The 13,186-nt window shown below is 39.8% G+C and overlaps 1 protein-coding gene across 6 annotated transcripts in view; it reads left to right on the plus strand.

Annotated features, from left to right (window-relative positions):
- The window catches only part of pdlim5a (PDZ and LIM domain 5a), a 69,185-nt gene that overhangs the window by 40,835 nt on the left and 15,164 nt on the right, over positions 1 to 13,186 (plus strand). For all 6 annotated transcript variants that reach the window (XM_061815918.1, XM_061815919.1, XM_061815920.1 and 3 more), the window contains 4 exons: positions 1,286 to 1,325; positions 3,196 to 3,503; positions 6,147 to 6,319; positions 7,316 to 7,352. In XM_061815918.1, coding sequence (XP_061671902.1) covers positions 1,286 to 1,325; positions 3,196 to 3,503; positions 6,147 to 6,319; positions 7,316 to 7,352 — 558 coding nt within the window. The remainder of the gene's footprint in view (positions 1 to 1,285; positions 1,326 to 3,195; positions 3,504 to 6,146; positions 6,320 to 7,315; positions 7,353 to 13,186) is intronic.

The raw sequence follows: 13,186 nt of genomic DNA on the forward strand, positions 1-13,186 counted from the left end.
TGTTCTTCTCCAACTCAGAGGTGTCGCGATGGATGGTATTGGCTAGGACGACACAGCGTGGAGTTTCCTCAGCACTTTTTGGTCATTTCCGTAGCTGTTTTTACTTTCCTTTTCATAACAAGGAACAAAATTGCAAAAGTGTGTCTGCTTGAACAAATGGACCTAAATGACCAGATGATGCAAAATCAATCGAGAAAGTAGCCACGCAGGTGGTATTTGGAGCTGGGAGGAACGGTCAGTACGTCATCACGGCACGTGACTAAAATGGACCGTGGCTTTCACTGCTTAGCAATGTTTTTTGATGTGTGCCAGGAAAGCAACGCACAAGCTACGCAGAGGTGCTGCGTGGGCCAATGTGTAGGTCACGTGATGCAATACAGGCGTTGTCGCGGGAGTATGAACCCCTGATGTCCCTCATTAGGCCACATCCTATAAAAATATACAGCCAACAAACTAACGCTGTGTGTACAGTAATTACATCTTATAAAAACAATGTATTCATTTGCATTCTCTTTTATGTTTTCATACAGTACGGTGGACCCACATATTTTTGCAATTTGGCATTAGCAGATTCTTGGGGGTAACTTATCCCCCGTTATTTGCATGACACCGTGCTTATTCACATTATTCTTTTCATGATCCCCTGTTTATTCTTTCTCCCACCCCTCACTTATTCATGTTTTTTTTTAGATGAAAACAATAAACATCTTGCTGGAAATTATAATGAGCGTCAACTTGGCTATATTCACATTCATTCATTCTTTTGGGTGTGACTATAAATTGGATGTATATCCGATATGAGCGCAGTCTGGACACTCAGGTTGGGTTCATCTGACCTTTTCGTTATCAAAAAGTGAAGACCATGGTGTTTTTTTTTCTTGATTAAAAATGTAACAAAAATAGAATTTTTTGGGGGGGGTAAAATGGATTAATGGCATTTTCAATTGATTTCAATGGGGAAAACTGATTTGATAAATGAGTTATATAAATGATGAACTTAGTCGTAAGTCAAGGCAGCACTGTCTTTCGAAATGTGAATGTGGCCTGGCTTGTGAGGACATTTAAAGGTGTGCAGAGCGTTCCCTCAGGTGACCTTTGGAGGAGTATGAAGCTGTAAGTGGCGGCAACGACATCAGAGTATAGAATATCACATGAACGGACTAAAAATAGGTGCCTTTAAAAGTGCACATATTGTGTATTGGGAGGACAGTTTGCGCCTCCTCATGTTTTTATGGTCTGCCACTGAGCGAGATCAGCTTGAAATGACGGCCTTCTTTCATTTCAGGGTTGCCAGTGTCTCCAAGCCCCCTCCAGTGGCACCAAAGGTATGAGCACAATATTTATAATATTTTTGAAGGTGAGTCACCAAACAATAGTAAATAAGTAATTCTAAGGCCAAGACACACAAGGTGATATTCAACCCTAACTAATGCTTCTCGATGGATCGTCTGTTTGTGGGGGGCTCTATTTCTTCAAGTAGCAGGGGGTGCAAAGAAGGGTCGGGGGGTGGGCTCATGCATTCACCAAATGGGTTGCATCTAAATGGCTTTTGGTGGGAATTTAAACTGTCCCCCCAACTCCAGTTGACAAATTTTTAATTTGGTAAAAAAGTACGTAGTCGTCATCACCCCCAAAAATACCTCTTTCAAACAAATGCCTCACATTTGCATCCGGAAAATAAAATGATCTTAGTTCAATGACAACATTGTTCCCTCTCGGATGAATTAACTGTGATGACTTCCCTTCCATACAGATAATAAGACAAAATACTGAGACAGCTCATCGTTAGTGGCGTTTCGTGTTCCAATATACTCCCATGTGGTCACCCCACAATATTGTGTGTGGCCATGTTTATGTTGTAGTGAGTTGTGTGACTCGAGTTTGTAGTTTTGTCCCAAGCGTCTCAATCCTGGACAGTGCCTCCTGAAATTGTTGAGTTTCATATGACATAAATTATAATATATTGGTAATGTTCTTGAACAATAAGGCCTCTGCCCCAAAATAGGCACCCCCTCTATTGGCAGCTATTTCCAAATAGACACTATTCTATGTTTTAAAGCAGTTTCAATATCTGACATATTGCAGTATTAATCCAAACTTTGCTTCTAAATGACGAACAGGAGAGCCTGCAGGGAATTTAACTTATTCACCATTTGGTGGCAGCAAGAATGGAAATCATTCACCTGGAGTGCCAGGATATCACAGCATGTGCATTGTGAAACATTGATTTGTTGCATGAATACTACTCCCACAGAATAGTTACTAACACCGATGCCCCCGTGCCCTGTTTATACAGCGCTTTGTTTCAAAGAAACCCGCTGTAAGTGAAAATCGACAATTTAGACCAAATAATCCATCCATCCATCCATCCTTCCATACATCCATACTACTTATCCTTTCCATATGCGTAATGATATAACTTCAGTCAAGTCAGTTGGGTCATTGAAACAGTCAAATATTTCTTTGCCAACATTGAATCATCCAACAAGTTAACCGGTGGGTTGCACTCTTGCACTGATTGTTTTAGCATTTATATATGTAGATATATAATATAATTTAATATTGTTTTGTTTTTTTATGGCATTTTTCTAGTCTTTCAACCAATGTAAAAGATGATGACCGACAAAAAAAAAATATAGATTACTGTACCATACTCGAAACAAAGTAGGAACAGTCGCATTACAAGCGTAACATTGAGCTATGACTTCACCAAAGGTCAACCTAACAACTTTACATCACAATGAATTGGGACAAAATTCACAAAACGTTATGTCGCAGTATCACAAACATACTATAAAACATACAAACAATACAAACATACTATAAAAAGGAAGTCTAGTTGAAACTTGCACATACTGTATCAACCATTTGATGTGATAAAACAGTCGCAAATAACTATGTTGACCATGCTAATGATCATTCAGTCAATTGTGTTAATTTCACACACATTACCTTTTTAGTTTTTGTGTTTGATTTTGCTGGTTCGAAAGAACCCAGAACCAAATGTTCGTTTTAGTTTATGCTTCTGGCTACTAAGAAAATGGGTCTTCATAGTTTGGACATATGAATGCTAACACTTTAAATTAGAAGCTTCCCCCAAAATGTACCTGAAAATATTTCCATTTCACGGAGCCAAAAAGGCTTCAGTGACTGTCATGTGTGTGCTTTGCTGTGCTGTGTGTATTTGCATGCCAGGTGAACAGGTGTGACATCATAAAACCTGTACCCATGGCACATTCCCCTTCCCCACCCAACAAGACTCCCAAACCAAATGGGGGCTGCGGGTCAGAACGTTCCTCGGCCTCCTTCATTCCGTCTCCGTCGTCCGCCTTCACCCCCGCCGTCTCACACCCTCATCCCGCTTCCTCGTTCCCTGTGGGCCCGCCGCAGTCGTCCGTGTACAACACACCCATCCACCTCTACTCTGCTGAGAATGCCTGTGAAGTGGCCGTGGGGCAAAGGCGAGGCCTATTTGAGAGTCAGGGTGGACAAGCATTTAATGGGTGAGTGGTGGCAAAAGTCAGTTCAATCAATGGTGAGACAGGTATTGAGGCACGGGGGCGTGCATGTGGTAAAAGGCCTGCAGTGGTGTCGTTCCTTCAAAGCCGACCCAAGTCCTAAAGACACTAAGCCTCTGTTACGGGCCCTTAAAAGCAATTCAAAGTCAACACAGCCTTCAGTATTAGGGGAAAAGAGAATATCCATTCACCCATTTTCCAAGCCGCTTATCCTCACAAGGGTTGCAGGAGTGCTGGAGCTTATCCCAGCTCACCTCCGGTGTAGGAAAGTTCTGAAAAATGTTTTATTTATTTAGTATTATTTAGTTTTTATTTTTTGCAAAGCTTAAAGACTTAATTTTTCAAGTGCACATTTGTTTTTAAAGATATTTCGTTTGTTGTAAATGCTACTTTTAGTGATGGAAAAAACATGCATGGATTTAAAAAAAAAGTACGATAATTTAAACAACACTCCTAGAGCTGCTGAGTTTACAGTAGCTGTATGAATGATCAATAATTGATATTATAGGCAGAAGTAGAGGACTCCACAATCGTATTTTGCTTAATCCCCCAGGGAAGCCTGGGTCGGCTCAGCATGTTTTTTTTTGCATGCTTCCTTTGGAGAACTGTTTTCATGACTACACTGTCTTACTATTCCCCCTTTAAATATTTTTATCTGCCTTCTTTTCAGACGACAGCAGCTCCTCTGGTCACAAAGTCAGTTTCCAATGCATGTCCTGTACATGATTGTCTTGACAAACATCTATAGCTGTGTTTTAAATAAAAAAAAAAAATACTCTATTTCCGCAACTTGATGGCCATCACATTAATAGTACCGCTCAACAATTAGTCCATTTAAGAAACATGTCAAACTTTTCAATAACATTGTAATTACGGTTGCCCTGTTCTAAAAGAGAAACTGCTTGTTAACTTGGGAGCTATTCCTTAGGTTTTTTCCCCCCCCTTTAGGGTTAGAGGGTTAAAATTTGACATACAAGTGCTTGAATGAAGGTGTCATCTTTTTGGGTTTCAGCCACACAAAAATCCTTCAATGAAATAAAAAATAAATAAAATGATAAGTAAAATCCTCTTGGTCACCATTTGCGGAAATGTGGCAGTGTATATGCCGATATATAATGTAACTGGGTGCATTTGCTGCTTGCTTCACAAAGATCACTTTTCACCAAACACGTTTTGTGGTTAGGGTCAGTACAGTAAGACCCATCATCATAATGAACACGCACGCACATACCTTTCAATGCTCCCTCACTCACATGATGAAATTGTGTTAAGAGGAGCTCCTATATCAATGCAATGAGTGTGAATGAGTGAAGGCTACTGTGCATTGCATGCACTTACTGATGAGTTACTGACCTTGTTGATGCCTTTTATTGATTTTCACTCAACCATGGCAGCGAAGAAAATTGCCCCCCCCAAAAAAAAATATTTAAAGCCAAAGCGTACAGTCACTCTATACTCACTGGTAGAGCCTGCACTCACCGCCTTTACATGCCTTATATGAAATAAAACTACAAAAAAAGTATGGAAATATGTTTTGAAAATATATAGGCGTCACAGTGGCGCAGCTGTAGAGCATTGGCATCACACTTCTAAGGACTGGGATTCAAATCCCGACCCGGCTGTGTGGAGTTTGCATGCTCTCCCTGCGCCTGCGTGGGTTTTCTCCAGGCACTCCAATTTCCTCCCACATCCCAAAAACATGCAACATTAATTGGAGACTAAATTGCCCCGAGGTGTGACTGTTGTCTGTCTCCATGTGCCTTGTGATTGGCTGGCAACCTGTTCATTGTGTACCCCGCCTCCTGTCTGATGACAGGTGGGATAGGCTCCAGCACTCCCCCGACCCTCCTGAGAATAGGCGGCTCAGAAAATGGATGGATTGTTGTTGACAGAATAATGATAGTTACACGTATACCTGGATGTGGTTTTAATTTCATACCACAATAATATAATATTCCTCCATCTATTTTCTGAGCCGCTTTTCCTCATGAGGGTCGCAGGTCCCAGATTTCATCGGGCTGGAGGCACGGTACACCCTGTACTGGTTGCCAGCCAATCACAAGGCACATAGAGATAGAGTGTGTGTGTGTCTCTCTCTCTCTATATATATATATAAAGAGTAACATGGTTTGGGAAAGGTTTTTATAGAGGTTCTTGTGGGTTCTTAAGTGTTTTAAGAATAGAAAGTGTACTTGAGTGACTTTTGATATCTTGGCTCCCTCTACTGGCAATTCCTCTTCTTTTACATTGTCTTTTTTAAAAAAAATTCTCTCTGTGTTTTCTTCTTTCTCCCCCAAAAGTGGACCTCACAGTATTTTAAAGTAAGTCTTTTCACATAACCTCACTATGTATATCTTTAAATGTTCATTTTGTAGTGTTACGCACATGGTAGGAAATTTAGTTTGTCTGCTTTCTCTCCTTTGCGTTTTCCAAGAAAACCCCAGCCACCCAGGTATAACAATGGGCTTTATCACGACGTGTGTATTGTAGCCCATCAACTCCATGCCATTTCTCATCAAGCACGGAAGCATTTCATTTCAATTCTTCCATCCCTAACTCAGTTTGTGGTGAATAATTAAACCCATCGTTGATTGTGTTGATTGACCTTGAGCTGTGCTCGCCTCCCAGGCCTCCTCGAAGACACATCGTGGACACGGACATCCACTTTTACCACGTGCCCACCCACGCTGATGCCAGCCGGAAGCGCATCATGGAGGACACAGAGGACTGGCGCCCACGCACTGGGACCACCCAGTCCAGATCTTTCAGGATTCTGGCTCAGATTACGGGCACCGAGAATGGTATGTCAATGTGAAAGATGCCTCGAAGGTACTTGTGCAATCGCACTTAGATGCACACGCGCACACACACACACACACACACACACACACACACACTGTATTGTAAGGTCTAAATTGCCATTTTCTATTTGCATTGACAGCAACAAATCATGAATGACTATAGAATCTCAATCAAATTGTTAGTCCTTGTACTATTCTCAAACAACGACGTCATTGTCCAACAATTGAAAACTCCAATATAACAATTTAAAAAATGTCTATCGTACCCCCCAGATAAGTCCTGATCACATTCTTTGGAGAGAGGGGATGGGGCATAGAATTTGTCACAATACCAGAAAAGACGTTCAGCAGCATTTTAGCAACTTCATTTCATTCCAGAAAAAGCTGTTGTAATAAACATTCCTTCATTTAAAATACCTTACTTTAACCAGGACCCCTCATACTTGGTCTGTTTTGCAGTGGTCTTGGTGCTGTAAAAAGTGTAAATTCACGCTAGCTGGCAACATCTGCATATACTAGCACAGTGAGTTAGGTTACCTGCTAGGTACCAGTAAATGCTAACTCATCAATCATTTGTCATGATCTATTGAGAGAGATATACCTGTATACATATCTATTCCATTTTCTACATCACTTATCTTTACCGGGGTCACAGGCGTACTAGAGCCCATCCCAGTTATCGTCGGGCGAGAGGCGGTATACCGACTGTATATGCACACCTAAGCAAAAAACATGCCAAATATATATATATATATATATATATATATATGACATGCAATGATAATACATGTATAAAACAAGTAAAACTGAATTTATTTGTCTTAATTCATAAAACACCAAGAACAGTTTTGAAAGAACTAAATGGGTAAATACTTAATCAAACATAAATAAATACTACTACTAGTTATAGTACTACTACTTCTACTACTCCAACTACTGACACTACTATTATGAATAATAATACTAAATGTGTTTTTCTCCCACTTCCATTTGTAGCTCCAGAAGAAGAAGCAGACACAGCCAAGAAGACAAAGTAAGTGCTTGCTATTCAAATTTACTGAAAACTGACTACTAAAACTTTTGCGTGTTGTGGTTGCTCGTAGATGTTATTTAGATATCCAAGTCTTTTGGAGGTTTTAATCGATTTATTTGTTTCTCATAGTAATTAAATGAAGAAAAAAAAAATCCTGAAAGTGTACCTGTAAGCTTGCACAGGTATTACATTTGTGAACATCAGCACTTAAAAGTCATGTCATTTTTTTAAAAAGAGTATTGTAGTGGTCCACGTGCAATAGTGTTGAATTACAGGTGGACGCTTGGAGCCAATCAGATTGTTGCATTTGTTGGCGATGAAAGCTTTGCTGTGAACTGCTTGACATCTTAACCGTGGATTGTGTTGTTGCTGCTGTTGTGCTGCAGTGTTGTGATACGTTTGGTTTGCCATTGGTGTGTTTAACACATTGACACATGGTAAAGATTAAAGGAGACATTGTGCAGTTTTCCCCCACAATTTAAAACAGTTATTAAGGAGTTAAATAATTTTTAGGTGTCGACTGTTTTGAGTCTTTGTATCCTTCAATAAATGATTGAAGGAGCACAGGGGATTGTGAATCTCCTTGCCCACAATCCAGAGTATAACAGTACTTTATTTGCTCATTTGGTTATACCTCATTTAATTGGCAGCATTTCCGAAGCTTGTTCATACTTGAAATTTTGGTCGCAAAAGGAACAAACAACATAATCCATAAATCATGGTAGTGTATTCAATGCGATGTATTAAAAAATAGATTTTCTACGATATGTCCCCTTTACCTTGTGTTGCTTTTTTAACACTCCCCATCTTCACTGCATCTGAGTCCTTCTTGTTCAAGTGCGGCGTTTGCTGTGGTCAGAGCCCCCCCCCGTATGTACCTTGTTATCCTGACCCCTTGTTCTCTTCTGTCCCGGATGGCAGAGTGAACAAGACCACCACGCGGTTGGTGATCGGCCCAAAGTACAACGAGCTGCGAGACTGGCACCACGGCGTGTCCGCTCGCACCCTCAATGTCCAGTAGACCTGTGAATATAAGTATATATATGGATATACTGTATGTGAGAATATGCGTTTGTGAGCGTGATTGACTGCTGTAGTGGCTTGATGGCGCAATACAAAGAAATAGTCCAGACAGGTGGGATGACAGCTACAGTACATACAGTACTAGGGGTTGAACCAATTAGCCGACGAGTCAACATTACTACTCCTAAACGTTTGACGTTGACTAATCACATTTATCACGTTTTTGCCATCTGGTCTTCCAGTCGAGGACTTTCCACTTGCCCATCTGGTGCCGTCACTAGACTATGACGCTTTGTGCAGCAGTGAACTATCTGGCCGACGGACAAGGCGACACAGTCTGCGTCGGTCTGAGAGTACAAGAATAAGCAGGTTGTGGGTGTGAATAGCGGTTAGCTTCGCTAGCCAAGGCTATTGTAATCACTGGTAGTCTTGAAAGACTCATATGAGCAGTATCCTGGGAATGGCGGTGAGGAACTGGGGCCGTTGGATGAAATGAAACTTGTCACCAAAATGTCTAATAATCCTCAGACACCTACAGTGTGCTAACCAGTGGCAGTTGGTCAATCAAGGGCACTAGTGTGCTACTTCTCCACAGTGGTCACCATCATATTTCCCTTTAAAACAAAAACAAAATCATTTCAAATATTAAAAGCATATTGCTGTACTAACACAGGTGCAAGACTCCCACTACTTACAATAGTTACAATTAGTGAAATAGTGAGTTTTATTTGAAATATTTTGTATGTTTGTTTGTTTCTACGCTTGTCTGACAAAGTATGGTTTTGTGGTGTAAATAAAGTTGAGGGCTGCTCTACTATGCTAAAAAAAACATCAGTGACATTGTCAATTCATTGACTTTGACTCGACTTTCAGGACATTATAGTGGGCAAAAAAAATCTTTAGCTGTTCAACCCCTAGTATATATATATACATCTACAGTACACAACGGACATAAAGCCCACACTGCTACATAGGCATGTTTTCCACAATACAGACAGCAAATGTTTTTTGTCAGCTGGTGGGGTTTTAGTTGGCGAAAAAGATGGACAAAAGTATTTGGGTATAGGTGTGTAAGTGTGTGTGTGTGGGTTGGGGGTGGGGGTTGCCTGGCAAAACAGTGGAACCTCCAAAGTGGACCACAAGGACGCTAGTTGACTTTCAAATTGATTTCAAAACCCATTTTCCAAGATTACACTTTGGAGCTTGACACTTCACAAATACTTTTGTCTGCATAGTTGATCATCTCAATGCAGGTTTAACTATTGTTTTAATCAATCTGTTTTTAATTGTAGTCTGTAAGGTCGTATGGATACGTGGACATGGTTGGATGTGGGAGTTCAAAATGGTGCTTTTGGACACTTTGAGAGATCTAAAAAAGAAGAAAAAAAGATGACAATGAAAGTATCAATGTCAGGATTGTTTTAGGCTTGAGGATAAAGCATAGTTACTGTATGAATCTTTTCCTAATGCAAACATTTTTAAAAAGGCCCTCGCTGTGTAAAATATTCCTCCTGTTTATGTTTACTTGATCGCAATGGTGTCGGTCTTCTCGAGTTTGAAGTGGTTTCTAAGAAGGTATTATGATACTTCATGGCTAATAAAGTTGCTGCATATACTCCTTCTTTATCTTCTGTCTTTGATCATTTTTTGTTAATTTGACTTCTCCCCTCCTTTCATCACCTAACCAAAACAATAAAAGTCCTGTTTGTGTGCGTGTGTGTGTGGATAATAGATAAAAATATGTAACCAATCAATAATAACATACTATAAATAAAATGTGGTCTTAATTTTATTAAAACATGAGAAAAACAGAAGAGTACATTTAATAAATATATTCAATACATTTAAAACAATCAAATCAGAAAAAAACAAGTGAAACAAATATCTTACATAAAACAATAAGAAAATAAGATGAGTCAGATAAGAAGGCAATACACTCTTTAGTGACCACCTAATTTTGTAAAAGTTCAAAAAATACTATGCATGTTTTAAAACAAAAATATAATCAAAAATGAATACAAAAAGGATGAATTTTCATTAAATATATGAATTTAATTTGGTCTTAATTTTATTTAAAAATAATGGAGTATTTCAAAGAAGTAATAAAAAAATCCATGTACATTTTAAACATTGAAACATGATTTTAAAATTGAAGGAAATATACCTCATTACCATCTTATGTAGTTGTTTTAGCTGCATGATGGACATTTTAAAAGACTGTCAACACTGTGGTCGTAATTATATGAAAGGTGCATTAATTATAACTGAGATATTTATTAAAACAAATATGAAAAACAAAAATAATATTGTAAATGGATATTTATAATTAAACTTTAAAAAAAAAGCAATGATTGAAAACTAAATATTCGGATTAAATGCATGAGACATGAGAATTAAAAATGACAGAAGCATTTAACCTTTTGATACAGCCAAAATTAAAACGGCGGAAAGAAAATTATTCAAACGCACTTGAGTGTCAAATGTAACGAAAAATAAATATACTATATCAAAGTAAATCATTTATGGTAGCGCGGTGCAAATGATTGTTTTGCTTTATTTTAGCAGTTCCACATTTTGACCACTAGAGAGAAGCACCAACCCAGAGCAAATACTGGCCCGAAGAACCTGTCAAAAGAAGTACAAATGCCTTGTACTACACAACAGGTTTTTTAGTTTATGTATCTGCCAGAGGTGGGAGAAAGTCAAATATGTCCAAGTGACAAGCAAGTCGCAAGCAAGTCCGAAGTCATGGGGTAGGGGGGAGAAAAAACAAGCGAGTCGAGCCATCACTTTATTTCCTGCAAGTCGCGTGTCAAGTCATATCTTAATCCAATTGCAACATATATTGGAGTGCTAATAAAATGTTTGTTTTTTTTTTTTCACAAACTGACAGGTTATCACATCTGCCTCGCAGTTCTGAGGACCCGGGTTGTAATCCAGCTCATAATATATGTACTGTATGTAATATATATGTCCGGGCTTTCCCTTAGAGATTGGGGGAGAAGCTCGGTCATCTGGGTGGGGCTCAGAGTACAGTAGTCGCTGCTCCTCTGCATTGAGAGGGGCCAGATGAGGTGGGTGGGGCGTCCCTAGTGCAGTTTTCTGGGAATGTCCCACTGGGAGGACACTCCGGGGACAACCCAGGACATGCTGGAGAGACAATGTCTCTCGGCTGACCTGGGAACTCCTCGGGGTCCTCCCGGAAGACCTGGAGGAAGTGGCTGGGGACAGGGAAGTCGGGGCTTTCCTGCTAAGGCTACTGCCCCGGCGACCCAAGCTCTGATAAGCGGAAGAAGATGGATATTATTTTTGCAGCTGCCTGACTCACTCAAAAAAGTGCAACTCTTTTCTCATAGCTAGGGATGTGCCTGTGTTCAGAATTCACCTCAGAAGGATTAACTCTGGACAATCGACAATTGTCATTCGATTAAAAGTTATATTTCATATGCTGTGGTTTTGATTTTAAAAACAAAGTGTGGACAGCTTTATCACAGAGCTGACAAAAGATTACACTTCACTACACACGTTCAGTAATACGCAAATGATATTCATATGTACCTAAGCGCTTTTTTTTTTTTTTTTTTTAATTGATGTGATCGTCATCCAAAGTAATTTGTTACAGCAGACCCAAAACACACCTGGCATCTTGTAGACCGACTCTTTCTTTCGTCGTGCCGGCAAACGTTTCCACACTTTTATTTGTTTATTATTTTAATCTCGTATAGCATTATACTGTAGGAGCTACTTTATGCTGTAGGGTGCTCCCTGATTCACCTCATTAGTAAATGAGAGCAAGAGAGGAAAAAAAATAGTTTTGTCTGGCTATGAACTGAAATCAGAAGTTTGGAAAAGTATCATAAACCGTCTCACCTCTAGTTATGTTACCTAACTGCACTAAAGTGATCAATCACAGCGTTTATTTTAGTCTTCAGACCAACGTAAAAGAACATAGACAAAACAAAAAATATAAATTACTCAACCATACTGGAAAGGAAGTAGAAACAGTCATAATTTTAAACTTAAGACTGATCTAAAAGTTCACCCAAGGTCAAACTAAAACACTAACCTTGTGTCTCATCATTTGGAAGGAAAATTTACAGAGCATTCACTGCTATTTTTTGTTGTACTTTAATTTTTTACTGGAGTCTTGTGAAGTTATTTTTCATGTCAGAATGCTGAGTTACCCTTCAAAATAAGAAGTTACTTCCTTAAAATGGCAAATCCAATTAAAACTTGCAGACATAAATCATTCTATGTGATTGAAAAAAGTTGCAAATAACTATTTTCACAATTTTCACTTTTAGATGAACCATAAATAAATGTTAAGTCATTGTCACGAGTGAGGCTCGAGGGCGGACCCAAATGCACGACTCAAGAGGTAAGCAGGCAGTACAGAGGAGGTCTTTATTTGTACTGAGGTTGGTTACCAGCAGGTCAGTCCAAGAGAGCAGAAGTACTAGTAGTGGCAGGTTTACAAGGGTGGTCAGGTGACAGCCGAGGGTCGGTACACAGGAGCTCAATCAAAGAAGGCAGAAGTGTCAAAGGAGTCAGGCTTACGGGGTCGGTCGGAGAACAGGCGGATGTCGATACACACAGGTTCACGATCAGAGATACGGGAGTGCTGGAACGGGGCATGTGATGCGACGATCTAGCAGAGGACCGGTCGTCCCCGGGGTCCTATATATACAGGGGTTCATCAGATCGCATGAGGCGCAGGTTTACACCTCCCAATCAGCTGGCCACGCCCAACCAGGACTGGAAGGCAGGGACATGACAGTCATTTAGGTTAGTTCCACATGAATTACCTTTCA

The sequence above is a fragment of the Syngnathoides biaculeatus genome, chromosome 4, assembly GCF_019802595.1.
Source record: "Syngnathoides biaculeatus isolate LvHL_M chromosome 4, ASM1980259v1, whole genome shotgun sequence".
NCBI classification, from domain to species: domain Eukaryota; kingdom Metazoa; phylum Chordata; class Actinopteri; order Syngnathiformes; family Syngnathidae; genus Syngnathoides; species Syngnathoides biaculeatus.